This window comes from Empidonax traillii, unplaced genomic scaffold (assembly GCF_003031625.1).
Source record: "Empidonax traillii isolate 1590-97213 ecotype Southwest subspecies unplaced genomic scaffold, ASM303162v1 scaffold311:size671644, whole genome shotgun sequence".
In the NCBI taxonomy this organism is placed as follows: Eukaryota; Metazoa; Chordata; class Aves; order Passeriformes; family Tyrannidae; genus Empidonax; species Empidonax traillii.
In genome coordinates this window covers 538,195-560,247 of record NW_020955504.1, presented here as the reverse complement: position 1 = coordinate 560,247, position 22,053 = coordinate 538,195, and the positions used below count along the sequence as shown (strand labels likewise).

Genomic DNA, 22,053 nt, shown 5'->3' with positions numbered 1-22,053 from the left:
TCAGTCTTCTCAAGTACCTTATTACTTCTTCTGAAGCATGCACATTTTATAGAAATTTAGAGCCGAATTGTAATTTAATTCTGCAATAAGTTCCTTTAATTCCAATCAAAGGCTGAATGTCAGTCAACAACAAATTAATTCTCAGGAACAAATCTAACTTTCTGAAGATGAAGCAATCATCAGAAAATAACTTACACTAAGCAAGCTAAAAAAAAACACAACACGTACACAGGTTAGAACAAATCTGTAGTTGCATTTTATTTAATCAATGAAAATCTACCTTAAAAACACAAATTCAAATTTGGAAACCCAATACATTGGATTAGAGAAAGCTTCAAGCTTTTAAGCACAAGCCAGAAGTCACAGTCTCAAAGGAGAATTTCAGAGGCCAAAGCAATACGCTGGAACAAAGTAGTATCTTTTTGTGGAGGCATGCTCCTTGCACCATTAGCGTGGTTTTGGGTGCAGCAGCTCTCTTAGCTGTCAGTTATAAGAAGCTTCTGTGTTTGTTAGGTTTGTTGCATTGCTCACTGAGGCCCTGGATTAATGGAGAAAACAGGCAAGTTACAGCCCTTGCCTGCCCAATTACTACCAACAGACAATTTACATTGTGGTAAAGCTAGCTTTATTTAAATGAGGTTCAGACAGGAGTTAACTTTACATATTATTAACAGCTTTGGAGCTACAAACGTAAGAATTGGGATTACACAGGTCATGCTACTGTTATTTTGTTTTACCTGCTGCAGTTATTGCAATATGGCTTAAGGTACATAGGTATACAATTTGTACAAATTCAGCCAAGTTTGCACTTGTGAGGTGTTATTTAAGAGCATCATTACCTTGCAAGCCAACTTAAATGTGTGGAAATCAACCAAGGTTTTTGGAATTGCCCAAAGCTAAGGGGGAAAGCTGCCGCTAATGATGGACAGAGATAGACTGGATTGTTTGAAACCACATTGTTTGGCTTTAAATATTTATATAATTTGCTCTGAGGTAAGGAAAAAAAATCACACCAGTGCAATCAGTCACATCGCTTGCTGGATGTGCAGCCTTGAGGAGAGGCAAGCACCTGCCGTGACAAGAGCGTTTGTACACTAAAAGTTGATTTTAAAATAAATTACTATACAGGTACGATAGTGAGCATTGTTCAACTTGGTGGGCATTGGTTTCACAATGTGCGACCTGTAACTTTCACTTTAGAGATCAGGGCTGAAAGTATGGACTTGTACCCACTGTTTGATTTTAATGTAAACAAAGGAGAGGACCAACTGACAAGACATTCCAGGACTCTCTCAGGCTTGGAGCTTCTAACCATCCTTCTATCACCCTGTTCATTCTGGTCTGCAGCTGCTGTCAGTCCAATCCACCTCAAGTGAAGGTTTTTAAGACCTCGGCACCCCAAAGATCTCATCAGCTTTTTACAGTTCAAGGCAGAACTCAACACCAAGCCCTTACCCTCCTTCCTACTCCTGCCTCAGAAAAGACAGCAAATTGATAGGAGTGGGGAGGATCTCAGAAAATGCTTGGTGGGAAAGCAGTTTGGGCAGGGGTTGGGAGAGGAGGAAGTCTGTATGCAGGAAAGATGTTAGGCAGTGTAGGTGTAGGAAAGACTTGGGGTTGGACGGGGCAATGACCAGAAATTAGCAGACTCTGGAATGAGAGGGGTGAGATACAAAGGCTGTGGTATAAGAACAAGGTGACAGCAAAATGTTAAGTCTGGGGGGTTCTCAGAAACCAGGGAGGACAGCAAGTAGAAGTGATCGGTGGATCTGACACAGGTCAGGGCTCTCCTTTTGTCTTTAGAAATATCATAGTTCTACATTAAAATCAGAACTGGGTATAGGATATACATATATAAATATTCAAAGCGAGACAGCCAAATTTTTGAGAGATTTTACAAGGGGAAAAACCTGGAACAATAAATAGGAAACGACATGTTATCAATTTCCACTCCAATAGTATCAATTTCCTCTCCAGGCTACTCTACAAAATTCATTTAAGGGTACACCTAAATAGTACATAAGTGTCATAGCTCTACATTAAAATCAGAACTGGGTTTAAGACATACATATAAATATTCAATACATTACAGTCCAGTCCTGAGACCTGAAGTCCGAAACAACAGAAGAAGGGTATTTCTCAATCTCCTTTCAAGCTACACTGTAGAAATAATTTCTGACTAAATCAGGCCTACACAAATACAACTGAAGGATGGACAGAGATACCTGAACGGGACTGAAAGGCAGCAAACTCGAGCATCTTGCTCAACAATTTGTGCGTGATCCGGTTCCTGCTGTTTGACAGACACATCTGCTACTCAGTCAGAAGTCTCGTGTTCTCATCAGTGAGCCCTCCTCCTTCCCCTCACACACAAGCTGAACAGCATCTACGGCCACTCATAGGTCAGATCAAGGCAGCTACGGAAGATGTGGGGGGTAAGGGAGACTGCAGAAGGAAGGGAGGGGGATTCAGGGATGAGTGAAGGGATTCAAGGAGATGGGACGGACAGGACACATTTTAACGTGAGGGGACAGTAATAACCGTGGCACAAATTCTAGTGGTCTGCCCATTCACTCAGTGGTGCAACTCCAGTCTAAACAGATTATTTTGGGCAGAGACAAACGACCTTCGGATGGAACACGAGTGTGGATACAGCCAACATTAAAGGTATTGTTTTTCAACAGAAATGACAAGGCGAGGTCTTCAAAAGAACAGATGTTAACATCCAAGAATAAGGGGTAGTGAATAAAGCTCCTGGTTCTGTCACAGGATTGTCAGTTGTTCTCTGGGACTGGCATCTCTCCAAATGCCACATGGATGCTTAGCATATCTGAAAGAAAGACAACGTTAAAAAAGTTTTAATAATAACAACTTGCTCTCTCAAGAACATCTTATTTTCCCACACAGTTCTCAAAAACAGGGATAAAGGTCTCGTTACTTAGTAAAGCAAGTGCAGTATATATCCTAGGGAGAGGCTATACCTATCATTTCTAATTAAGATTTCCAGACCAAAAAGCTCAAAAAAGCTGCTGAGCTTTTTGGTCTGGAAGTCAGCTTGAAGAAGACAGAAGTTTTATATGAGCCTGCACCTCAGGAAGTCTTCCATCATCCCCATATCACCATTGGTGAAACAGCGCTCAAATCAGTCCAACAGTTTAATTACCTGGGGAGCATCATCTCCTCAGACGGTAAGACTGATGCTGAAATTGACAACAGGTTAGCAAAGGCATACAGTGCTTTTGGTAAACTCCATAAAAGAGTGTGGCAAAAAAAACACCTGAAGAAAAGTACTAAGATCAGTGTTTACAGAGCCATTGTACTGTCTACTCTTTTATATGGGTCTGAATCATGGGTCATTTACCGGCACCACTTGCGTCTCTTAGAACGCTTCCATCAGCGCTGCCTCCGTACAATCCTTAACATCCACTGGACTGACTATGTGACCAACACGTCTGTCCTTGAACAGGCAGCAGTCATATGCATTGAGGCCATGCTGCTGAGAACTCAGCTGCGCTGGGCAGGGCACGTCTCCAGGATGCAGGACCATCGCCTCCCCAAGATCGTGCTCTATGGGGAACTTGCCACTGGCAGCCTCAAGAGAGGAGGCCCGAAGAGGAGATACAAGGACTGCCTGAAACAGTCCCTCAGCCTTGGCAATATTGATCACCACCATTGGTCTACCCTGGCCTCCAATCGGGAGGCCTGGAGACACACCATCTATAACGCTGCTGCTGCTGCTTTTGAGAACACACGCAGGATCACTCTCGAGGAGAAAAGACAACGCAGAAAGAATCGTGTCTCGTTGATATCACCTGGGGAGTCTTTCTGCTGTAAGTTCTGCAACCGGACTTGTCTATCTTGCATTGGCCTTTTTAGCCATCAGCACGCCTGTAGCAAGCATGGGTAGAGCCCCTCTCAAATCTTCGTTCGCGAAGCCTAGCCATGATGAATTAAGATTTCACTGAAGTGCAAAAAGCTTTTATCTGAGGCACTCCAGGTTTACCAAGGAAGGTAACGCTCACATCCTTTAGGATTTTAAAAAGAGTTTTGTTAGAGAAGTTTGATTTGCATTAAATCCCATATATTAAACATGTCATATGACATGTTTTCTATGTGGGAAAACTGGAAAGTAAATTTTCTACCTCTCAGAAATACCATGCTCAACTACAGGCCAAGTCAAAGGCCACTGAAGTGAGAGTAGCCCTTCAGGAGAATAATTAAAAGGAACAAGAAAATCCCCACCACATTAGAAAGAACAATTTTGGAGACCCTAAGAACTATTTTCGAAAAAGAAATAAATTACTGGCTAAAAATGCTACTTACATTCAAGGCGTCAGAGCCACTGAGTTCTGACTTTGTCTATCACAAGACGTTCCTTCTTGGCAACTATCATCCTCCCACATCTGTGTTTTCCCATCTTCCACTGACAGGTGATGTTGTTCTTCACTTTCTCTGCATGTCTGCTGGCCTGTATGTTGGTCTGAGATTTCCATTATGTGCCCAACCTCTTTTTCTCTTAATTTTGGTGAATGTATGTCTAGGGGGTCTTTGGTTGAATCTTCTGAAGTACTCTGTTCTAGTGTTGATTTCTTAAGTATCACACTTCCCCTTGGAATGTCTTCAGGGCTACTCAAAACTGTTAAGGAATTCTGACTTTGTCCATCTTTCAGCACCTCAGAAGTTAAATGCAAGTCTTTTGTTTTTTCTGCAGTTGCATGAATTTCTGCAGACTCTGTTAAGGTAGCAGATTTCACTATTCCTGGTTGCTGGAGCTCTTGTTCTTTACTTCGTATCTCTTCCTCTTTTACTGGAAGTTTTTGGTCTACCTGCATACTTCCTAGAAGTTCGTGTCTATCTGTATCTGATGGGCTTTTCCCTATGGTCTTAATGTTCTGCTCTGACTCAAAGGCAGACGACTCTTCCGTTTCTGCAAGTTTGTGAACAGCCGACTCGATGGCACTCAACACAATTTTTGTACTCTGGGACTCTATAATCACAGACTGAACAACATGCTTCTCAAATTCCGTGTGGCTGCGAGGCACACTGTGACTGAAAGGAATACCATTTTGTTTGGGCTGCCCTGTGCTCTGGGGCCTCTCTTGCTCTTCCACTATTCCGTTCACAGCAGCACAGGTTACTCCAGGCTCGGGTGCCTCTGCATTATCAAGCCCTGCAGTCCCACAGCCTGAATAGTCCATAGTAGTAACTGGGACCTCTTCAGAAGCCATTTCCTCCTGTGTGGTTGCCAATGGATGTAAAGATCTGGCTGCCATGTCTGCGGGTGTCACGGCTTCTGCCACGACTTGCTGTCCAACTGCTGCAGCTGCTGCAGGCACAGGTGTTTCCAGAGCCTCCAAGCTTTTGGCCTGTGGGAAGGCTGAGTCAGAGCCTTCCTCTTGCACAGTTAAAACCTCTTGCTGGACAGCAGTTGAACATTCATCACCTCTTACAGTTTCCTGCTTTTCACGTTCAGATACCTCTTTGGCTTTTTCCATCAATTGCTCGTTTTCGTTATCTTCTTTCTGGAAGCCTTGACAGTTCAAGGTTTCTACAAGTTCTTGTTTTTTTCCCAGAGTCTCTTCTTCAGCCAAGCTGCTGGGTGTTCCACATTTCTCAGGACTTACATCAGTAATGACAGTGCTTCCATTTTCAACAATATCTGGGCACGTTGATGGTAAATTAGATACACTGTCTGCTTCAATCAGTGTGGGAGCCTCAGCAACAGTAGTAGGGCTCTCCAAGTATTTTTCAGATTTGAGCATAGCATCTTCTATTTTGCCACCTTTGGTTTCATCCCTCTGGGGGGAGGTTTCAGTTGTTTCCTCCCTGCATTGTGGCTCTAGGACGGACATAGAATCTTTTGCAGCAATGTCCCTGTCAGTCTCATTGCTCACGCTCTGCTCAGCATCTGCAGCTGCTTCTGAGCCAGCTGTTTTTGAAGGGAGGTCAGAGGGTTTTACTTTGTTCTGCAGTGGAACCTCAGGAACTGTGACTTCTGTGCTTTTTACTCCAATGAGAACAGCATCATCTTCCTCTCTTACACTAGGTGTAACTCCCTTAGTACAAACTTGCTCTTCTAAGTCAGGAATTTCATCTTGTCTTTCAGGTTTCACAGGGACCACAGTGAGGGGTTTTCCCTCTCCTTCAAGCGGCACAGGCTCTTCAGCTCCAAGTCCCAAGGAAGAGGTTTCATCCCCTGTCTTGTCCAGCACCTGCAGAGAATTACAACAAATCTGTGAAAACAGTTACAAGCAGGTAGTGACCAGCAATGTTTTGGGTAAAAAAGCACAAGAAACACCCAAAAGGATAAGAGTTATGGGAAAAACATCTCAGGATGACACTGAGATCAGTGCTTCACCAAGATCCCAGCTTGTGTTCAGTTTCTGAGAATGGCTTATTAATCAAAGGGCAGCCTAAAGCAAGGGACAGCCAGCAGCACTTGACACAAAGACTAAGCTAGGAAGATGGTGGGGAGGTAGGAAGAAGGTAGGAACGCATCAGGAAAATAACTGCAGCATTTAAAGCTGGAGAGAGTAGTGTCATTTCATGTCCTCCCTTTGCAGGGGTACCTCAGCTACAACTGTGTTTCTGCCTACAACTGAAGATACCACCATGTATGGTGTAGCATGGATCACATCTGTATCTCAGCTGTTCATCTTCAGTCACTCTGTGTTGTGCAGAAGCCCTAATGGCAATCATTTCAGCACCTTCAGATCCATGCACACAATCTCCCATTCCATTTCTGTAGGCATTGCATCCACCCTACCCTGCACACAAGCTTCAGTGGCTGCTGCTTTTGGAGATCTGTGCATGTGTCTCACTGCAAATGAACTTCAGTTGTCTCAGACTGCACAAGGAAGGTCCTTGATAGTAATATGCCCATAACCTGGTTCTAAATTAGATATAATATCTAACACTTGATTTTTTTGACAATCAAGCTTTGTGTTCTATGTAATACTTACTGCAGTCTGTAGTGCTGAAGCATATTTGTCTCTTGTCTCATCTACTGTCAACTCTGTTACGGGCAGTTTCTCTTGTTCTGAAGGTTCTTGCATTACAGAGAGCTCTTCCTTGGGAGTGACAGCTTTGATGCTGTGAAACTCTCTGTCTTTTGATGAAGGTTCCTCTACCGTCCTCTGCACTTCATGTATTTCCTCATGGCCTTCTACAATTGCTTCTTCACATTCCTGATACTGACTTTCATCTCTCAATACATCCACATTTTCATATTTTTCTGTGCTTTCTTCCGCTGCAGCAGCTATTTCACTTTTCTCTGAACCTTCACGTAAAACACTCTCTTCAACTCTGTTTTGGCTCTGAATGCTCTCAGCACTCTGCTGGGGCTGCAAGTTCTTGTGTTCTCCTTTTTCCAAGGACTGTTCAAGCAATACAGTTTCCTGGCCTACAACAATCCCATCTTTGGCATCATCTTTTACTTCTGACTCAAGTCCCTGTACTGTTGTAATTAAAGTTTCTGTCCTGGTTCTTGCACTATCCAGCTGTGTTACGTCTGCTGACTTTACCCTTTCAGCAACTTCATGAAGAACTTTTTGCGTCTGTTTGTCTAATTCTTTCAAATTTTGTTCAGTGGCCTCTACTTCTTGTACAGGTGTAGCTTCCTCTGTAGTATCTGGGGTTTCCAACAGCTGTGAAACAGCAGAAACCATCTCAGTTGTCTCCTCGGCAAGGGACACTTCCATTGTTTCTTCAGCACAGGAAGCTTCTGCTGTCTCCAGAGCTGTCACTGCTTCTGAGGTTAGCTCCAGCTCACTTGCTGTGGTGTCATCCCCTGCATCCTTTCTCGACTCTGGCACTGTCTTAGCAGCTACCACTGCATCTTCCACAGTGACATCCAGTTCAGCTGTTTTCAGAGTTTCTTTCTCTTCTTCTTCTCTTGCCTGCTCAATGCACTCTGTCAGAGCAGCAGATATCCAAGATGGTGACCTTTCCTCAATGCTGGTTACTGCCCTTTCTCCTTCCACAACAGTAACAGCAACTGCGTGTACCAGCCCTTCATATCCTTGCTCGATCCTTAGGGTCTCCTCTAATTTTTCTGCTCCTTCTTCCTCTGAGATTCGTTCTTTCATTGTTTCAGCATCTTTCGCTCGTTGGGCCTCAATTTTCTCCTGCTCTGCTGCTTCGTATTCGGATAAAGGAACAACAGCTGGAATATCAGAATCTTCTTCAGCTGTTTCTGTCATGTCTTCTCTTGCTTGTTTAAGATGACTTGGTTCTGGCTTTCCATCTGACTTCTTCTTCCTACGTCCGGGCATCAGTTTTCTAAATGGAGCCCATGATTCATCTTTTCCAGGTTCACCATCCGATGTTGAATGATCCACAACAGAGTCTTCAGTTCTGTCTTCCATTCTGGTTTTGGATCTCCTTCTTGGAGTGACTAATCTCTTAAATGACTCCCACGTTGAAATACCTTCACTTTCAGATGGGCTTCCAGCTTGTTCTGGGGAAGAATTCCCTTGTCCTTGATCGCTTTCCTGAGAACTAGTAAGAATTGCGTCTGTTGCTGTTTCTTTGCTCTGTCCAGACTCTTCTACTTTTTGGCTTTCTTCATCAGATGATGATGATTTCCTGGCTCTTTTCTTTGAAGAACCTACACATATAAAAGTTTCCCAGGACACAGAAGTGTCAACCTTCCTTTTGGGCTCTTCTGTAGTTTTCTCTGGTTTCTGGTCAATCCCATTTTCTTTTATTTCTCCCTGATTTTCATCAACAAGGTTTTCAGTTGCAGACACTGAAACACTCTTTGTTTTATCAATTTCTTCTTCTTTGTCGCTTTCAGAAGGTCTTCTGACACGTTTCTTGGGAGTCACCATCTTTTTGAATGATGCCCAGGGTGTAACACTTTCTCTTTTTCGCTCCACATCTGGAATTGTAGCATCTTCATTTTCAGTGACCTGCATTCCATCTGCAGATTTTTCTAAAGAGGGAATTTCATTCATCTCCTCAGGAGAAGAAGCAGAACTCTCCCCCTTTTGTTCATCTGGGCTATCTGGGGAATCTGATAAGTGCTGAACTGGTTCACCCTGTTCCCCTAACTTAGATTCTTCTCTTTTGCCTTTTTGCTTCTTTCCAGAGAGTTTTTTTAATCCAGTACCTGTAAAGAGTTTCTTTAAAGGGCTGCCTTGTAGTTTAGTCTTTTCTTGAGAAGACAGGAGGTCAGCTTCATTTGTGACACCTTCCAGAGGCCTTTTTCCAGCTGCCTCTTCAGAAGATATGGTTATTTCATCTGGTTTGTCAGTATCAGTCATAACTATTCCAGCTTTCCCCTGCAGTCCCTCATCAATGGGTTTGACTGACTGCTGACCATCCTCTGTGTCAACTGAATGTTCAGGAGGAGAAGAGGATTTTGATCCAGGAGCACTCAAAGTATGTTCTTTGCTTGCTTTCTTCTCTGTGGTTCTATCCAGAGCTTCTCCTTGTGCAATGTCTTCTGCTTTAGGCGACATTTTCAATTCTGCTTCCTCTGTTTTTTCATCTAATGTCTCTTTCCCAAGTGGTGCAGGTTTATCTCCTTCTCTTTCTTCAGACTTTTTAAGCTGTTCGCTAGGAATTTCAATTGTTTCAAATTTCTCTTCAGAGGATATTTCAGTTCTGTCATCTATTTCACACTTTTCCACTGACTCCAGTTTTTCTCCCACAGGTAGGGCTTCTGAGGATGTTTTCAATTCTCCATTCACACTGTCAGTGACAAGAGGCACCACTGACTTTGTTTCTAGCGCTTTTTCTGTCACCTCACCTTCTTTCCCTCCTTCTTCAGTTTTCTCTTCCTTTTTATCAAGATCTTCTGAGACTTCTAGCAGTTTCCTTTCTTGATCATCTTTGCCTTTTTTCTCCTCTGTACTTTCTTTTACAGCTGCTGCTGCTAGATCCCTTTTTTGTCCCTGCTCATCACGCTTGACTAGCTCTTCCTTCTCACTTTTTTCTACTCCTATGGCTGCCACAATCTTTTCTGACTCCTGCTTTTCACCTTCACTCTGCTCCTTCTCATGCGCTTCAATAGTTACTGCTGTCACATTCCTCTCTTCATCTTGCTTCCTGAACTCAGGTTTATCCTCCTTTTCAATGGTTTCAGTTGTTAATGTTGTCCCCTCTTTTTCTTGCTCCTCTTCTTTCACAGGAGACTGTTGTTCATCTTCTTTAGGCTTCCTAAAGCTCTTCTTTTTTCTAAATCCAGTCCATCCTTGAGTAAATAGTTTTCTTAATGGCGATGCAGTATCAGCAGTTAAGGCAGCTGACTGAGAACAAACCTCATTTGCTTCTGGTATTTTGGGAGATTCATCTTCTGTTTTTTCATTTTTCAGTGCATCTTTGGTGGTGTCTTCTGCAGAGTGTGCATCCTCAGGCACTGCTGTTTCTTCTGAGCTGACTCCTTTTTGATCATCATCTCCTTCAGGGGCTTGCGTTTCTTTCTTTACAGTAAGTAGTTGAACTGGTTCTGCTGATTTTCCCGTCTTTTCCTTCTTCACTGTGAATCTGAAGCCAACAAATCTAAAAACCTTTTTAAAACCCAGATCATAAGACTGTGGCTCAGACACGTGGTCTTCTGCGTCTTCTTCCAAAGCTGGCAACTGTTTAATTGAATGAGCATCCTCCTTCTCAGCATCTACACTGTCCTTGGTGCTTGAGTGAGATGGATTTGTCTCCATAGGTTCAGTGTCCTCCTTCAAAGTTACATTGGAATGTTCTGTTTGTCCAACTGTACAAACAACAACAAAAAAACTCAGTTAATTTTCTTCTCAATTTAGTGTGGTATTACACCTTTGTATAATTTTTCATTTTTATTAATTTCATAAACATAATTGGCCTATTACCAGTGTGCCTCTTTTATGTGCTACTAGAACATTTTTAAGAACTTGTTTTTGTTCTATGATTACTATAATAACTTTCCTTCTTCATATCACTGTAGGATTCTTTCTAAAGGTGCAAATGCACCTTTCAAGCTTATATTCTCTTCTTCTTCTACCTGATTTTGCAGCTCTTTCTGTGTAGTTGGTTTGACAGTGGGGTTTTTTTACTGTAAGGCAAACTTTGCAAGAAAAAAAATTTATTCCTATCATATCATTACTCATACACTATACAGAACAATATATGTAATTATTCCTGAAGCAAAGCTCAGTAACAATTTTCATGCAGGCAGACACCTCTGAGGAAAAAGGAAAAATGACAATAACAAAAAACCCAATCAAGAAAAAAACCCAACCAAATAATCCCCCTCAATAACAAAAACAAAATAAAACTCCACAAAAACCCCAACCAAAACAAAAAACAAACCACAAAAAACCTCACCCAAAAAAGCCTGTTGACCTAAAATGATGACAAGAAAAGAAAGCTCATTTTATAGCTCTGTCCCAAAAGAAAAGCAAGATGTGAAAACACCCATGGATAATTACCTGTTTTTCTGAAAACTTGTAACCCCCACAAAATACATTCCAATATATTGTTTTAAAGATCATGAATCTTGGAATACTCCCATACATTACATCACCACTATGGCCAGACAAACCTCATCTACAGCAATTCCACACTGCTTAAAATTCATGAGGTTGTTACTATGCAAGAAGGTAAAATCCTCCACTGGTCACACGTCTGTGCTTGCATTATCTCTTTCTTTCTTTCTTTCTTGAGCACAGTTTGAGTTTTTCCTTCAGGTCACTGGCAACCACTTCCTCAGTCTTGCTAGGACAATTTAAGTATTATTGCTCCCTCTGGTCATGAGCTACCCAACCTCACAGACTGGCATGTAAATTAAATCTATGGCATGTTCAAGACACCAAAAGATTCCCGGGCTTGGATGCTGCCAGGACTTCAGTTTAATACGGTTCTTGACCCTTGATTTTGTGCAACAGGTGAAAGTACAAGGCCATGAGGGAACATATGCTTCTATCTGACCAAACTTCTTGGAATGCCAGCATGAAAAAATAAAATTACTAAAAAAATATTCCATGTTAAATAGTAAAATCCTGAGAGAAGGCATGGTGACCTTTCTTTTAAACTGTACGTGCTACTTCAACACCCAAATGCAGAAAGAGACACCTTTAAAACGTATGTGCATCAAACTCCCCACAGTGTTTTAGTTTTTATTTGAACCACCTTTAAGTTGCCTCTAACTCCACAGTTCATCCTGCTTTGCTGAACCACCTGATCTCCAGAGGTCCCCCACAGCCTAGATGCCGATTCTGCTTGGCTGTGTCGCCTCTAGGAAGGGCTGCTGCTTCAGAAACACACAGAGAATGCGTAGGACTGAAGTGTTAACTCTGTAATAAGCAAGACAAAATCTACAAGGATGATGGCTTCTAATAGCTATATAGAGGGCAAACTGTGTTTCACTATCAGCATCCTACTGGTTGGTTGTTGTTTCTCAGTCAACATAAGCAAATCTTTTTGGTTTTCCCTTTATCTAACAATTTTAAATTATTTACCTTAATTATTAACTCCTAATTACTTTTAAAGCCTGACCTCTGCTAACAGCTGAACTCCCTGAACATTTTAAAATGGAGATGTTTGAACTGAGTCATTTCTGAGGGAGAAAGGTAGGAAGAAATAGACATTTTTCTGAAGAAGCCAGGATTTTTACTCCATTGGTAATATAACTCTCCACAAGCAAAAATAACTCTTATCAAGCAAACATTATATTGTCCTGTGCTGAGATTATATATGGATAAAGCCTGAGGAACTGCTTTTGCATTTGTGTTCATTTATTCCTATATCCAGAAATAATGTCCTTGTCATTTCCATAAAATTCTGTAATTTAACAAAAAATTTTAAAGGCTTAATGGGAATTCTCAAAGTTAGAGGCAGTTCTTCAAAGACTACCTTCAAAACATCACATATTTTATAACTAAATATAACAGGTACTTTAATATATTCTTCAATGTGTTTACAGTAAAAATGATTTTTCTGGCTAAACCAACTATGAAATTAAACACTGATCATTAAACATTAAGATAGTGAATGCAATCATAAAAATAGAGAAAAATAGAGTTTAGATACTAAGTGATAAGCTTGCAAAACTATTGAATCAGGCTGACAGTAATGAGGTCTTCCTTGTGACTCCAGCAGACATGCTGCCTCGCAAAACTTCACTAAGCATAGTGCAAAAGGAAAAACTAACAAAAATATCAACTGACTGGACACTTTTTAATACCAGTCTGACAACCTCCAACTATGCTACACACATCACACTTCCATCACTCCCTCATAGCACATGGAGGGCATACTTATAGACCTAGTCCAAGTGCTACCCTTTCACTTCCACAGAAAGCATTTAACCTGTCCAGAACGTACTTCATCGCAAAGGCAACGTTCTGGTGCCAGCTGCTGAATGACTTGCTGCTGTTGCAGCCAGTCTCTACTTTGACTCCTTCTTTCACATTTTAAATCCCTGGAAGAGTCTTTTAAACTGAATTTCTGGTGCCCTTCCTCAGAATTTCAGGAGAGATATACCATTCAGAGGAAATTTGCCTGCACGTTGCGAGGAGGCTGCCAGCATCATGCGACAAGGCTCCAGTGCCACGTATATCCAAGTTGTACTCTCACAACCTATACTCTGAAGACATTTTTATATTCAACGGGAACAACAGAAACACAAGACCAGAGAAGTCAGCTGTACACCCTGAACTTTATATTTAACAGTTGGATTCTTTAATGATGTTTTCATAAATTACACTGCAGTGCCCAAACATTGTCCATGTACTTCTGAATGCAAAGCACACCACGGGTAACTTGGAAAGGTTTGGAAGTTATTGTTAGTCAGAGTACTGTAGCATGTCACTATCACAGGTATTCCGGCAGGACAACTAGCACTTCCTGAATTAATTCGGTGAATTCAAAAGCATTTTAAGAAACACCAGAGAGGCTCATCACAGTAGCTACCCGAAAAAAATCAACCAAACAAATTAGTGAAGTAGCTATAGGAAAACAATTTCTTTAGGTCTTTCCTGAGCAGGCTGTCCTTCACCAACTACGTGATAGTCAAGAAACAGAATACAATAAAAATATATCCAGAGGCAGTGATAAAGATTGAGATGGTATCATAAAATCGATACACTTTGCTATTTAAATCCCCTGTGGATAAGAACCAACAGTGAAATTCTATTTTAACTACTTACATGCCATTTAACCTTTCAAACATCTTAATTGAATCAAGGCGCTCCTTCTTGCTAGAACACTGCAAGTGTTCTGTTTTATTCTGAGAGAAACATATGAAACTGACAGTCTTAGGGACTCCAAGGTGCTTAATTTCGTAGGTAGTTAGCCCACGGTAAGAATTTATTTCGGTTTTATTAGAGGCATGCTGATCAGACATTGGAAAATCAGTACTTTCAGAATGACTGAATTCCTGTCTCATCCGATTAAAAATGAAATGAATAAATAACATTTTTGTTTCAGTAGGCTGATAGACACCATTGCAACACAACCTAACTGCTCCCACCATCCTATCTCTCTCAAGAAGTGAAAATGTGTTTCTCCCCTGGTAGCTGCCAAACAGTTAAAAAAAAAGCACTCTGACCGCAAGAGTTAAATCCACAGCACTTCATATGCTCGCAGTCAACCATGTCAACATCTGGAGCTGGTTGACTTTTCCCCCTAAGGATTTGCAGCACAGCGCTCGATTTTTTTCCACAAATTCCCTACATTCTCAATCTCTCAGATGGATGTGACACAAACCCAGCGCTCACCTCGCAAACTCCGCTGGCCACTGAAAGGCTCCAGAGGACTTTAAGCTGTTTTCATTTGTTCAGCATTTAAGTATTTAGGGCCAAACCCTGCTTTCAGTCACATACACAATACTCTCAGTAGGTTTGCATGAGCAAAAACAAATGCTGAAGCCATAAGGCTGAAAGGATATTTTACAATCATTCGCCTCTATTTTATCTAGATTTGCTATGAATACAACTTGTAAAAAAAACAACCAAGCAAAAAAAGAAGCCCTCAGCAACTGCTCTAAAACTCTCATGACACAAACAGAAGACAGTTTAAAAAAAATTTGAACCAAGTGTCCATGGAATTTGTCAGATGTAGTTTTCACTGCACAATTCTAATTATTATTAGGAATATTTAAGGTCAAAGTCAAGATAAAGACAAGTAATTAAAACCAAAACACTGTCTGAAATTATAATATCTGTTAAAAACCTGCCCTGAACAGATTTATTTAGAATAAAGTAGCTATTTGGAATTATTGGTAAAATTTATTACTTTAGCATTTAAAAAAAAAGAACACAAACCAAAACAACAACAACAAAAAAACAATCTCTGCTTTAAGATTTTCATTGCCGAGTGTATGAATTGGGCATTATACCACAAATTCCAATTATTTTAACCACAAGTTTCAGAAGGTTGCGTTTAATAAATCAAACAAACACACTACTCATTTTGCAGTAACAAAGTAATACAGAAATATGCCCAGGTGTTACCCTTCTAACCATTTTAATTTATTTTTTTTTAACTACAAGGTTTAAAGTCTGTGACATTGCTGCTTCTTAACAATATATTTCACAAATTCTTCCTTCCTTTTCCTACTATACACCATATTTGGTTCTGCTTTAATGTACTAATAGCCCTTCAATGGAAAGCACATACTACTTCCTTCCCCATTCTATTCACTCAATTATTTCTAAGGGCTGACTTGCCATGTTAATTGCAGGGAAGGAGTTCTTTCAGAATAATTAAATAATAGGGGCGGATCAACAGAGATTCTTCTGTACTAAATCTCACAGTGCATACATGCAATTCATGAGCCTTCAAACCATGCTGCTATTTGAAAGTTTTTGAAACAAGTCCCGTTCAGTCCTCAGTCTCTGGTACTTGGGTGGCAACTGAAGAGTTAAGTTTTAAAACTACACACACTTTTGTGTCCGTTTTTTAAAAAAGGAATAAGCTGCAGAATAGCTATAATTTTTCATGGCTTAGAACTCCCTTAGAAAGCAAAAGCAGTGCCCCTTGAAAAAAAACCCTCACAGAACAGTAACTTAAAAAACCCAATCATTTCTGCTGTGATGCTATAACATTCCTCACAAATCTTTACATTTAGAAAATTTTACTTTAGCTGTATTTGTCTGCTCCAGCTCAGAGCTTCAAATTCCAAATTTGAGACCAGCTTCTCAAATTCCAGCAAGGAATGTACTTCACTTATTCAAGATCTTAAGATATTTCATTTTTTCATTTCAATGTTTTAAGAATCACTAGAAATCAGAAAACATAAGGTTCTTCTAAAACTGTTCTGTTTGTTTATTTTTAAACCAGAAGAGTCATTAGCTATGGCTTCGATATATAGTTACTGTTGTTAAAAATTCTTCATTAAATGAATTCACAACAATAAACTGCTCTCAGACCAGCCCAGCTGTTCTGTTTGGGAACCAAACCAGCAAGCTACAAATATTTATGAAATTTCATGGTTAGACAAGCTGTCCACATCTCACATTCAGTGGCTTGGTTCTGCTTCTTAAAATAAAATGTGTTCACTCAGCGTAAGATAGATGCAACACTAGCACTTGGGATTTTGAGAGAAGAAAAAACAAATATCTGCTCTGCTAACAACAGGGACAGAATAAGCAATATAGGTCAGTAAATGCTGGACATTTTTGAGAACCCCAAATGAGTAACGAAAATGCACAATGAGAAACAGATTGAATTCTTCCTTTATCAAAATGACCGCATAAAGACTAATGCAAGCATCACAAACTCACCACAAAGGAGAAGAAGCCGCATCTGCACGCATTAGACACTGGACAGCTTAAGACACTCCCGCATACCAACAAGCAGAGGTACTTTGTCCCTCCCAAGATATGGTAACTCACATTGCAAGCTAGATGCAGTTCTGGCAAAACATACCATAGAAGCAGCTGCTGTGCTGCAGTGAAAATCCAAAGTTTCTTCCACAGGAATTATTAAATAAGGAAAACCTCAAAATGATCAAACTGTGCAACCCTATAAAGAGATTGCTTTTGAAAAACAGTTTAACCTTTAATTACTAACAATAAAAGGAAATAAAAAAAATAGAGAACCCTTGAGGAAAGAGACTCAGCATGTGATAAGCTCATTAAACATCGAGTTTAATGAAAACCCTATTGTAAACAGTGGTAGGATATCTCCTCCACTACTAACTGATTCAAATCACGTACAGTCCTCCCCAGGGCCCGCTCCAAATGGAGCCGCACTTCTACAGGCTTTGTTGTCAATATGTATTGTAAAGTTAAAGTATTTTGCATGAATAAACTCCCCCTATGCACTGAATTCATTCACTGGCTCTAGCAAACAAAATACAAGAGAGTAAATAATTATTTAATTAATACAACGAAATAAAGACTTCCTAGATGGTTAAAGACATTTATCGTCAATCTGAGACAGATTCTGATGTAAATTAGTTATCTTAATGAAAAAAAAGCAGCGTTTGTGTATTTAAATTTTCATAACGCCACTTTGTCTCCCAGAGAAAGACACAGGTTTGTGCAAACTCAGCAGTGCACGATAACGTTTTTTTCCTTTTAATTCCTCGCTCCTCCAAAACTTATTATCTTTTCAGAAAGCACAGTTAGTTTATAGTATTAGCTTTCAGACTTTAGTGGCTCCTGCGCTACTCCCTTAAATAAAATGTGTGGAGTTCAATGCACACAGCATCGAGTTTTTGGTATCGTGGGCTGGGATCCTGCTGCCCCTTCATGCACACACACACACCCCCTGCCACGGTGCTAATCTCCGAATTTTGCTTTGTTAAGGTACAACAACTATACAGTAACAGCTTTCTTTCTCTCATGCAAATATTTTTACAGCGTATAAACAATGCTAATTTCTGTATTTCTTCCAATTTAAACCAGTTTAGCCCTGAAGGTATTTTATTGCCTTATTACTTGATTAACGTAAAACAGCATCATCAATGTGGTCACTACCCTCTTCTTCTGTTCCTCGCTTTCAGATACCAGGTCAGCGCCCGGTCCTGTAGAAAAACACCCAGCTAGCACCTCCATATTCATAAAGCCTCGTATCGCAGGTACCACTGAGGCGACATGAAACTTGTAAGACGTTTCAGCAACCTTCGCTTGGGAATCGCTCTCACTGGGACAAAAATACCTAAGTCAGACCTTTTAACTCCTAACGCTCTGCCAGGAAACCCCGAGACAGTAAAGCTGGGGGAGTCGAGGCCCCGGAGGCGCTCCAGCACCGGCGCATCACCACCACTCCCAGGGATGCTGCTGCTGCTGCTGCCGCCCCCCAAACACGCACAGCCCGGGCACTGCTCAGCCCAGAGAGGCCAAAACCGCGTGTGCCGACGCCTCGGCAGTGCCACACCGCCTTACCCGCCATCGTCACCGTCCCCAGCATGGCTGAAGCGACACCGGCCACCGCAAGCGCCCCTCTCCCGCTCCGAGGTTCCTCCCACAGGCGCGGGGCAGCGCCGACCGACGGCAGCCAGAGGGAGGGAGGGAGGGAGGGAGGGAGCCGGGCGGCAGCCGCGCTTCCAGCGCCGCAGCAACTGGCTGGCTGGACGGAGAGGCTGGTTGAATGGGGGCTGCTTGATGGAGGCCTGGCTCCCTCCCGCGCCCCACGGCCGCTCCCCCAGTCCCGGACAGCCCCGGGACCGCCCCCCGCCCGCCCGGCCGGGGCGGGCCCTGCCGGCCCTGGAGAGCGGCTCGGCTCGGCTCTTCCCCACCGCTGGACGGCACAGTCGTGGTGCCTCGAAGTGGCCGCCGCGGAACTGCCACTTCAAGCCTTTATCTTTCTCTGCCCCCAAGGGAAGAGGCGCCGGCTGCCGCTTTCCGTACAGCCGCGCGGCTTCAGTTCCCGCTGCCGTTAATGCCTTCCCGATGCAGCTTCCCACAAGGCATCCTCACCCAACCTCAACAGATGCCCGTTAAAAGTCACAAGTATTTTACCCCTCATAAATAAAACCGTATGAAACACTTCTGTTTCTCCCCACTGAAACATTTGGTCCTTTGCATATTAATTGTCACTTAGCGATTGGTTTGGTCTTTTTTGTTTTGCTTTTTTTGTTGTTGTTGTTTGCTTGGTTTTTTGATTGGAATTCTCTACAACCTAATTACTTATAAATTGCCTCAAAGGCTGCTGTCGAGAGTTTCAGAAAAGTGTTACTCTGGGTACTTGTACTACAGTAATGTAATGCTCTTACCTATAGTAAAAAGAGATGCAGTATGATAAAACAAAATGTAAAAGATCAGTACCTAATAGAGGTGACCTCCTATTATAGCAGGAATATTTCTATGAATTATGTTAAATATCTCCAAAATTCTGATGATAGGTGGGCCTTCATCTATGGCTCTGATTGCCAGCACCAGCTTCCCAGTTAATTTACCAGACTTGTTAATTTAGTCAGATAGTGGCAACTTGAATGAGGCTGGGTCTTCTCTCAAATGGTCTTCTGATTCAAATGACAACAACAGAACCAACCAATCCTCCCAAAAAGCCTTCAAAAACTACTTTACTGTAGGCAAATACCAGTGTTTTCTCAGTGCTCCACGTCATGATGCTTTACTTCTGATTTTACAGACTTTGCAATCAGGGTGAAATAAAGAATGAGTAGAGAACATGAATGCAGCACTAAAATGGTGTATTCCTTGACCTGGAGATATTTCTCTGCATGGAGCATCTAAGAGGTACCTCTTCCCCACCTTTATTCCTCTGCCTAAAGACAGGTGGACCAGACTCTGTAAGGTCCAGAGGGGAGGATATAAACAGTTATGAACATCTGAATGTAGCCTTTACTTGAGCTATCTTTTCAATGCTTGACTGGGCAGGTTTTGTCTCTACAGAAGATGTCATTTTCAGCTATTGCTACCAGGAAATACATGCTGTGGCACCTTCATAAAGCGATTTTTTACTACTAGAGCAAACACATAGAACTGTTTTCCCTTTCACCTAAATTATGCTACCACGTAGACTTGGTTTCATTGACAGTGACATAAAGCCTGATAAAAACAGGAACAACATACAGTAAAATTTTAAAGAGGAGGGTTTCATGAATGAAAGATAAAGCATATCACATCCCATTTTTAGTGTCCGAAGTCCCTACCGATATGATTTTGTATTGGGTTTGCATGGCCAGGTTTTGGTAGTGGGGCAGCTACAGGGGTGGCTTCTCCAGAAGCTTCTGGTAGATCCAATGCCAGCCAGCTCCAGTATGGAGCCGCCACTGGCCCAGGCCGAGCCAATCAGGAATGATAGTAACGCCTCTGTGATAACATACTTAAGAACGGGAAAAAAAGTTGTTGGGCAGATGAAAATTGCAGCCAGAGAAGAGCAGAGTGAGAACATGTGACCAACTCTGCAGACACCAAGGTCAGTGCAGAAGGAGGGGGAAGGAGTGCTCCAGGTGCCAGAGCTGAGGTGCCCCTGCCGCCCATGGTGAAGACCATGGTGATGCAGCTGTGCCCCTGCAGCACATGGAGGACCATGCAGAGATCTACCTGCAGACAGTGGAGGAGCCCGCACCAGAGCAGGTGGATGCCTGAAGGAGGCTGTGACTCCATGGAAGGCCCATGCTGGAGCAGGGTCCTGGCAGGGACCTGCTGACCCATGGAGAGAAGAGCCAACACTGGAGTAGGTTTTCCTGGTGGTATTTCTGGCTTTGTGGGGGACCCACTCTGGAGCAGGCTGTTGCTAAAGGACTGACTCTGTGGAAAAGTGACCCCTGTTGCAGCAGTTGTGAAGAACTGTTACCTGTGGGATGAACTCACATCGGAGAAGTTTGTGAAGGACTGCCTCACATGGGAGGGACCTAACTCTGGAGCAGGGGAAGGACTCCTCTCTTTGAGAAGTGGCAGGAACAACCTGAGATGAATTGACAGTGATCCCCCATTCCAGTCTCCCTTTGCCACTGGGGGAGGAGGAGGTAGAACTTGGAAGGGAGGGAGGAAGGTGTTTTTAATATTTACTTCTCATTCTCCTGTTCTGATTTTGTTGGTAATAAATTTAATTAATATCCCCATTTTGAGTCTGTTTTGCTTGTGACACTGATCAGTGAGTGACCTCTCCCAGACCTTGTTTCAACTCACAAACCCTTCACTACATTTTCTCTCCTCTGTCCAGTTGCAGAGGGGAGTGAGAGTGGCTTAGCGGGTACCACTGCAGTCTTTTTGGTGCTAAAACCCAGGAAAATGACGATTTTTAGATAAGGATAGTAAATGGGAGACATAACAGGCAAAACAATTACTGAACAATGTTAGAGAATGAAATTCTTGTGTCAATTGTGGTGAAGGGTCAAGAGGTGGATTTTATGTAAATTATCCACTTTCGTTTAGTGTTGTGATTATGTTATTTTGATTATTGTGGGGGAAATTTTTGTTTTGTTTTGGATGGTTGTCTTTGTTGATGTAAATGAAAGTTGTGTGATAAATGTGGATTTTAATGATATTTCCTAAATATGTGATTCACAGAAGCAAGGGGTGGAAGAATAATCTTCTATTGGAATAATAGTGTTACAGCAATTAATCTGGAGACATGACAAAGGATTGCCTTTATCAGAATTCAGACCCTAAAGTACACTAAGGGTTACACACGTGCCTTAAGCTGCTCTGCAGGCTGACACTGAAGATTGTGCCTACCCTGTTCCCCTCCCCTCCCCTCCCTGCTCGCCAACACCAGCACTAGCTGCCTGCTCTGACTGAAAAGTATCCCTCCCTCTTGCCATCCTGCCAAAAAAGTCAGCTAGCAGCGGGATTGCTGAAGCAGATCTCACTGCATGCCTGTGGACAGGAACAGAGGGCAAGAAGAAGAGGCTGATGAGAGCAGGAAAGGTGGGCTGTCAGATCACCCAGGAGAAAGAGCAGCACATTTCTGACTGCACAGCAAGGCAAGGAGAGTTTCTGAAGACAGAACAGATAGGAATGTCTATGATGAAAAAGGTTTTGTGGTCAAAATGAAAATCCAATTAAAAGTATAAGGAAAGGGAACTTTAATCAAGGCAAAGCCAACAGATTAGCAGCCTGCCCCTTCCTGTGTGTTCAAAATAATTTATCATTAATATCACTAAGGAATTAACATAAAAGGCTTTCTGCCTTATGAAGGAACAGACAGGCCTACACA

The 22,053-nt window shown here is 42.1% G+C and overlaps 1 protein-coding gene across 2 annotated transcripts; it reads right to left on the bottom strand.

The window, feature by feature from the left end:
- Positions 1-233: 233 nt before the first annotated feature.
- AKAP12 (A-kinase anchoring protein 12) lies at positions 234-18,436 on the bottom strand. 2 transcript variants are annotated; one of them, XM_027891157.1, is made up of 4 exons: positions 18,312-18,436; positions 6,963-10,714; positions 4,324-6,212; positions 234-2,830 (listed from the first exon to the last, which is right to left on the bottom strand). In XM_027891157.1, exons 1-3 carry the CDS (start codon positions 18,334-18,336, stop codon positions 4,326-4,328), a joined length of 5,664 nt encoding a protein of 1,887 aa, XP_027746958.1. In that variant the 5' UTR covers positions 18,337-18,436; the 3' UTR covers positions 234-2,830; positions 4,324-4,325. The 2 variants fall into 2 exon arrangements, with proteins under 2 accessions (XP_027746958.1, XP_027746959.1); XM_027891158.1 differs by lacking the exon at positions 18,312-18,436 and adding an exon at positions 16,704-16,811.
- Between the last annotated feature and the right edge of the window lie 3,617 nt (positions 18,437-22,053).

Excerpts from the sequence above, each read along its gene's own strand:
- AKAP12 (XM_027891157.1), bottom strand. The coding sequence starts at position 18,336 with ATGCTGGGGACGGTGACGATGGCGG. Across the intron at positions 10,715-18,311 it reads GGGGACGGTGACGATGGCGG|TTGGACAAACAGAACATTCC; the intron begins GTAAGGCGGTGT and ends TTGTTTGTACAG. Across the intron at positions 6,213-6,962 it reads CTTCAGCACTACAGACTGCA|GTGCTGGACAAGACAGGGGA; the intron begins GTAAGTATTACA and ends AATTCTCTGCAG.